Source organism: Monopterus albus, unplaced genomic scaffold (genome assembly GCF_001952655.1).
Source record: "Monopterus albus unplaced genomic scaffold, M_albus_1.0 scaffold3.1, whole genome shotgun sequence".
NCBI lineage: Eukaryota > Metazoa > Chordata > Actinopteri > Synbranchiformes > Synbranchidae > Monopterus > Monopterus albus.
Window position 1 is genome coordinate 3708978 of NW_018127883.1, and position 7265 is coordinate 3716242.

At 41.1% G+C, this 7265-nt stretch overlaps 1 protein-coding gene across 3 annotated transcripts in view; it reads left to right on the forward strand.

Annotated features, from left to right (window-relative positions):
• camkmt (calmodulin-lysine N-methyltransferase) overlaps positions 1 to 7043 on the forward strand; it is a 104055-nt gene extending 97012 nt beyond the window's left edge. For all 3 annotated transcript variants that reach the window (XM_020601527.1, XM_020601522.1, XM_020601534.1), the window contains exon 12: positions 5918 to 7043. In XM_020601527.1, coding sequence (XP_020457183.1) covers positions 5918 to 6004 — 87 coding nt within the window. In that variant the 3' untranslated portion in view covers positions 6005 to 7043. The remainder of the gene's footprint in view (positions 1 to 5917) is intronic.
• Positions 7044 to 7265: the final 222 nt, after the last annotated feature.

Consider the following 7265-nt stretch of genomic DNA (forward strand, 5'->3'; position numbering starts at 1 on the left):
TGTGGGAGAGGTGAAACTGAAGCCCACAGGTTTCACGTTTTGTGTGTCGGAAAAGGAGTTATGAAGCGTGTATGAGAGGTGAAACTGAAGCCCACAGGTTTCACGTTTTGTGTGTCAGAAAAGGAGTGATGAAACGTGTGGGAGAGGTCAAACTGAAGCCAACACGTTTCACGTTTTGTGTGTCAGAAAAGGTGTGATGAATCGTGTGGGAGAGGTCAAACTGAAGCCCACAGGTTTCATGTTTTGTGTGTCAGAAAAGGAGTGATGAAACGTGTGGGGGAGGTGTGAAACTGAAGCCCACACGGTTTCTGTGTCGGAAAAGGAGTGATGAATCGTGTGGGAGAGGTGAAACTGAAGCCCACACGGTTTCTGTGTTGGACAAGGAGTGATGAAACATGCGGGAGAGGTGAAACTGAAGCCCACATGGTTTCTGTGTCGGAAAAGTAGTGATGAAATGTGTGGGAGAGGTGAAACTGAAGCCCACAGGTTTCACATTTTGTGTGTCAGAAAAGGAGTGATGAAACGTGTGACAGTTGAAACTGAAGCCCACACGGTCTCTGTGTCGGAAAAGGGGTGATGAAACATGTGTGGGGAAGTGAAACTGAAGCCCACACGTTTCACGTTTTGTGTGTCAGAAAAGGAGTGATGAAACGTGGGAGGGGTGAAACTGAAGCCCACGCGGTTTCTGTGTCGGAAAAGGAGTGATGAAACATGTGGGAGAGGTGAAAGTGAAGCCCACATAGTTTCTGTGTCAGAAAAGGAGTGATGAAGCGTGTGAGAGAGGTGAAACTGAAGCCAACACATTTCATGTTTTGTGTGTCAGAAAAGGAGTGATGAAGCGTGTGGGTGAGGTGAAACTGAAGCCCATAAGTTTCACGTTTTGTGTATCAGAAAAGCAGTGGTGAAACGTGTGGGAGAGGTGAAACTGAAGCCCACATGGTTTCTATGTTGGAAAAGGAGTGATGAAGCGTGTGGGAGGTGAAACTGAAGCCCACAGGTTTCATGTTTTGTGTGTCAGAAAAGGAGTGATGAAACGTGTGGAAGGTGAAACTGAAGCCCACAGGTTACTCGTTTTGTGTGTCGGAAAAGGAGTGATGAAACATGTGAGAGGTGCAACTGAAGCCCACACGTTTTGTCCAAGAGGGAGTGATGAAACGTGTGAGAGAGGTGAAACTGAAGCCAACACGTTTTGTCAGAAAAGGAGTGATGAAACATGTAAGAAGTGAAACTGAAGCCCACACGTTTCGTCCAAAAGGGAGTGATGAAATGTGTGAGAGAGGTGAAAATGAATCCCACAGGTTTCACATTTTGTGTCAGAAAAGGAGTGATGAAACATGTGGGAGAGGCGTGTGGAAGAGGTGAAACTGAAGCCCACAGGTTTCATGTTTTGTGTGTCAGAAAAGGAGTGATGAAACGTGTGGGAGGTGAAACTGAGGCCCACAGGTTACCCGTTTTGTGCGTCGGAAAAGGAGTGATGAAACGTGAGGTGAAACTGAAGCCCACACGGTTTCATGTTTTGTGTGTCAGAAAAGGAGTGATGAAATGTGTGGGAGAGGTGAAACTGAAGCCCACAGGTTTCACATTTTGTGTCAGAAAAGGAGTGATGAAACATGTGGGAGAGGTGAAACTGAAGCCCACGCGGTTTCTGTGTTGGAAAAGGAGTGATGAAACGTGTGGGAGAGGTGAAACTGAAGCCAACAGGTTTCACGTTTTGTGTGTCAGAAAAGGAGTGATGAAGTGTGTGAGAGGTGAAACTGAAGCCCACACGTTTCCCATTTTGTGTGTCGAAAAGGAGTGATGAAACGTGTGGGAGAGGTGAAACTGAAGCCCACACGTTTCATATTTTGTGTGTCAAAAGGGGTGATGAAACGTGTGGAGAGGTGAAACAGAAGCTCACACCTTTCACTTTTTGTGTATCAGAAAAGGAGTTATGCACCGTGAGAGAGGTGTAACTGTAACTGTATCTCTTTTGTGTGTTGGAAAAGGAGTGAAGCATGTGGCAGAGGTGAAACTGAAGCCCACAGGTTTCACTTTTTTTTTGTTGGAAAAGGAGTAATGAAACATGTGGGAGGTGAAACTGAAGCTCACAGGTTTCACATTTTGTGTGTCAAAAAAGGAGTGATGAAGCATGTGGGAGAGGTGAAACTGAATCCCACAGGTTTCCAGTTTTGTGTCAGTAAAGGAGTGATGAAACGTGTGAGAGGTGAAACTGAAGCCCACACGGTTTCTGTGTTGGTACAGGGGTGATGAAACGTGTGAAAGGTGTGAAACTAAAGCCCACAGGTTTCACATTTTCTGTGTCAGAAAAGGAGTTATGAAGCGTGTGGGAGACGTGAAGCTGAAGCCCACAGGTTTCACATTTTGTGTGTCAGAAAAGGAGTGATGAAACATGTGCGAGGTGAAACTGAAGCCCACACGTTTTACGTTTTGTGTGTCAGAAAAGGAGTGATGAAACGTGTGGGAGAGATGAAACTGAAGCCCACAGGTTTCACGTTTTGTGTGTCAGAAAAGGAGTGATGAAACGTGTGGGAGAGGTGAAACTGAAGCCCAAACGTTTCACATTTTGTGTGTCAGAAAAGGAGTGATGAAACGTGTGGGAGAGGTGAAACTGAAGCCCACAGGTTTCACGTTTTGTCTGTTTCAGAAAAGGAGTGATGAAGCATGTGGGAGAGGTGAAACTAGCCCACAGGTTTCCCGTTTGGTGTTGGAAAAGGAGTGATGAAGTGTGTGGGAGAGTTGAAACCTGAAGCTCACACGTTTCTCATTTTGTGTATCAGAAAAGCAGTGATGAAACGTGAAAGAGGTGAAACTGAATCTCAGGTATCTATTTAAATCACACCAACCTTCTGTTTTCTGAGTGCTGTGACATTTAGGCCCAAAGCTAAAAGACGCTTTCTCTGATTTTACACCTGTGTGCCTCTGACGTGTAGACATAACAACTTGTAGCAAATTTTTTTTAACACCGTAAGTTGTTAATGAGGCCACAATTCATTGTGGCAAACTTTGAGACAGGCTGTTTGGATGATGAAATAATATTTATCTATTAGTTTTTGTGCAAATAATTTCATTGTATTTAAAATGCCCATGTAAAACACAACACCTGTTGTTTTAAATGTTCTCTATAAATGAGTTTGACTTTGGCACCCCCGCTGTGTCAAGCAGTGGCCTCATTGAAATGATCAGGGCACTGCATCTGTTTGGAACATGACCCAACAACCAGCCAGATATTTCAAATTTCCATAGACCTGTTACCCTTTTGTACTCCACCATGACTAAACACAATATTATCACATTCATTAAATGAATACACAACTCACCTGTTGTAACTTATTATATGATATTTGTTTTACTACAGCTGAATAAACTTAGAGACTTGCAGGTGTTGTAGTTTGACTGAGACCTGCCTCAGTAGCAAAAACTTAAATGTGTATTATGAAACACTAGTGAAAACCATAATGACCTAATTTGTTGGGGAAAACTAACAGTACACAACTTGAGAGTTTTTAATGTGCACTAAGTAAGCTTGGGTTGGATGGGTGGTCACTTGCGTAGCACATACTGACGGTAGTGAGTCTGGGGTCAGTCTGAGTTTGTGGTTGTTGTGAAGAAACCTTTCCTCACAGTTCTCCACCACACACAGACAACCACACACTCTCACATGAGCAGACCCATTAAACTCACTTTCATAAGTCCCCGATGACCTGGCCAGACGTTAAGCGAGCTGATTAGCTGGTGCAAGCCCAAAGTGCCAGGTCTGCTTAAAAGGGCACTGAGTGGGCGCCACATTGGGACCCCATAAGACTGTTTGTGCGCTTCAGAGTGAACATGTTTGTGTGTGCAGGGGTGTGCATATTAAAATAGCAAAAATTAGTTGATTAGCAAAATATCAAAAAATCTCAATTTCCAGCTTCTCAAGTGTCAAAAGTTTCCTGCTTTTCCTAAAAGTCTTATATTTCTAGGTTTTGAAATGCTGGTTAGAAAACAAGCTCAACAACTTTAGGTAGATGTTTCTGAGGTTTTACAAATCGAATAATTAATCAATTAATTGAGAAGGTATTTGGCAGAATAATAGTAAGCTAGTCCTGTCCCAATAGCACCTAACACATTATTAGCATTGGTGCACATACAGTAGAAATCCTTAAGAATTAAGGATAAGGATAATCACCTTTATTGGCCAAGTATGTTACACACAAGGAAGTTGTTTCTGGTACAGAACCGAGGCAGCCATCTGTGACGCCACCTCAACCAATGGCTCTAACCATCGGGGGCAACGGGGGGTTACAGTATCTTGCCCAAGGACACTTTGACATGACATGTGTATCAGATTGGTGTGACTTTGGGCCTCTGTGCCAGCAGCGCAACATCAGCAATTTAATTAGGAAAGGCATAAAATTCCCTATTAATGTTTCTGCAGTGATCAAATTTACTAACTCCAATAATACCTTTATTTATATACTGTAGCACTTTTCTAAACAGATTTCCAAAGTGATTTACAGTAAAAAGAACAATGTAAAACCATAAAAATGTTAAATTAAATTAGATTACAATAAGAAGAAGGGCAACACTGAATATAACAATAAAAAAATTAAAGACATAAAGAGTAAGACCAAAACAGTTGCAAGCGATTTAAATTATGCTAGCGATTTGGCTGGCATAACAGCTGAACTTGCTTTAACTTGGGGCAAGAGATTACAGTACTTCAAGTGAGAGGAAACAAAGACGTGGACGACTTTCTCAAGACCAGCAGCAGTTAAAATGATTTAATCTTAGATATTGTCCTGAAAGAAGCACGGTTTTACCGCCCTGGATACGCGACTTGAGTAATTTATAACCCCTAAACTGTGCACATGTGGATTGTTATGTTTCATGTATTAGGTGTTTTAGAAAAAGCTTAATAATGATCTGTTCCAAATTAATGTACTTTAAGAGTATTACCTTACCTATTTCAGCTTTACCAAGGATCACTTGTCCTAACCGCGTTTCTCTGTTGTTTCTGACGCCTACTTCTTTACTGTTTTGAGGTAGATTTTGATTCATCAGCTGAAGAAGATTTTGTACCATCTAGCTCTTGCAGTCGGGAAAACAGCTGAGGAGCCAGGCCATATTTTTCAGAAATACCTTTTGTTCATAAAATAAATGAATTGGTAGAAACGTTTTTTTTTTCTAAAATCGTTAATTAAAACTAAAGTTTTGAAATTGGACAGAGTGGACTTTTTCACTAAAGACATGACAACTGTGTGCTTAAAGCTAGATGGGAAACTGCCAGTTGAAAGAGAGCAGCTGATAATGGAGAGTATTAGATGCATGTTGTGAAGAGCAGGTTTTAAAAAAATCTAGAGAGCAGGAAGAAGATTTCATGGGGGCATGTATTCTCAATGGATGACAGGTTGATTGGCTCAAAATGAGTGGATAAATGATGTGGCTTGGGAGACGTGCAGTCAGTTGTCAGTTTATTAGGTACACCTAACTGAAACAAAGTCACTCTAATGCAACAGGTGTAAACTGAGGGGGTGACTGAAATACTCCCACAGTTGTCCCACTGTGAGAATATTCCTGCATGAGTATTTCTTTGACACTATTTGTTTTCCTCTTTTGATATTTGTATCAGACAGATGATATAAAGTTCATCTTCAACATTTTCTGCTTTTAAGCTCCAATACATACTGTAATTATATATTATCTTGATCTAATCTGTCATGTTCATTTTTTGATAGGATTTTCAAATTAAAAGTTAACAGACAAGAACAATTAAATTAGAAAGTTGTCTGAATATGTATATATTAAAAATGTGTACAGTGACGATGATCATTATTTAGGGGAGAGGGAAGATGGATATATAAAACAAAGGACTCTACCCAAAATATTCAGAGAAACAATACTGCATAAAGACCTTCTTTTCATGTTGTGTGTTTTGCAGATGCAGAAAGAGGGTAAAGAAGTATATGATGAGAACATCCACTATCCTCTCCTCATCACCTTGACCAAAGGACCAAAGACTCAGTAAAACACAAGCCCTCATCTATAAACAGTACCACACCACATGGAATGAAGACAGAGCCACCGTCTGAAGTGGAGTGATGCGACAGAGTCATGTCACCAGTGTGATCTGCATGTGAGCTAAGTGAGGACGAAGAGCTGCACTCAAAAAGCAGGACTAGAATATAGCAGGAGCAACGTTGTTTCTAAAACAGTGGGGATACCTTTACTGTGGCTGAGGAGAAAGAAAAAGAGATGATATATTCTGATCTAGTATGTTGTTATCATCAACTCCAGATTAGCCACTTGGTCAGTCAGTGCTTTAGTCATTTGTTCAGTCTGGTAGTTCACCAAACACTTACATGTAGTCGCTGCTATGACCAGCAAGTCACTCATCTAATTGGTTAATCAGCCATTCAGGAAGCTGAATCACATTGCCAAACAGTCACCAGCCAAGCTAACTGTCAGCTATTCAGTTTTCTATCATGACAGTTATCCAGTCATCATTCCAGACAAGAAGCCAGCCGGTAGTTCAGTCAGGCAGTTACAGTCGGTCCTACTGTGGGTGTCAGTTTTTTAGTCAGTTGCCTCTCTTTAACCAGTCAATATTGACCTTTGTCACTGTGTTTCTGGGCCCAGCTCAAGTTCATTAACTACCATGGATTGTGGAGCAGCTCACAGTTTCCACTGATTGTCATTTATTTCTCTTTGTTCCCTTCTTCTCCATTTAAATTTCTTCTAATATAGCTCATTCATCCCAGTCAGAGGTCAGTATTAACAACCTCTTTTATGCATTATATACAGTGCATTAACATATAAAGGCACATTCAGATGAAAGAGCAATTGTCACTGACTGTGAGCTACAGTTTACTTTGCCACACATACAAGTGCACACTTTACACCTGTACATCAGACCTGGTTTGGACGCTACACCTCCATACTCCACTAGTAGATGCTTAACTCACCTTCAAGAAGTGTGCAAGTCTAAAGAGAAACAGAGAGAGAATACATGCACATTATTTCTAACACTACTATAACAAGTGACCCCAATACTGTGGAGATTTAAAAAAAAAGACCATCAGTGTCCAAAGGGTGCAGATGCTTTACTGATGCACCAATGTCCACCGGGTCTATTACCACAGCAGCTCGGATGTTCATGCATTCTGAATCCACTGTATTTTTGCTGGAGCTGATTGAATCTCTAAAGTGCAACATTCACTTTTGTTTGATTATAAATGCCTATATAGTATATATTGAAATTTACAGAAAATTTGTTTTTAATGTACTCA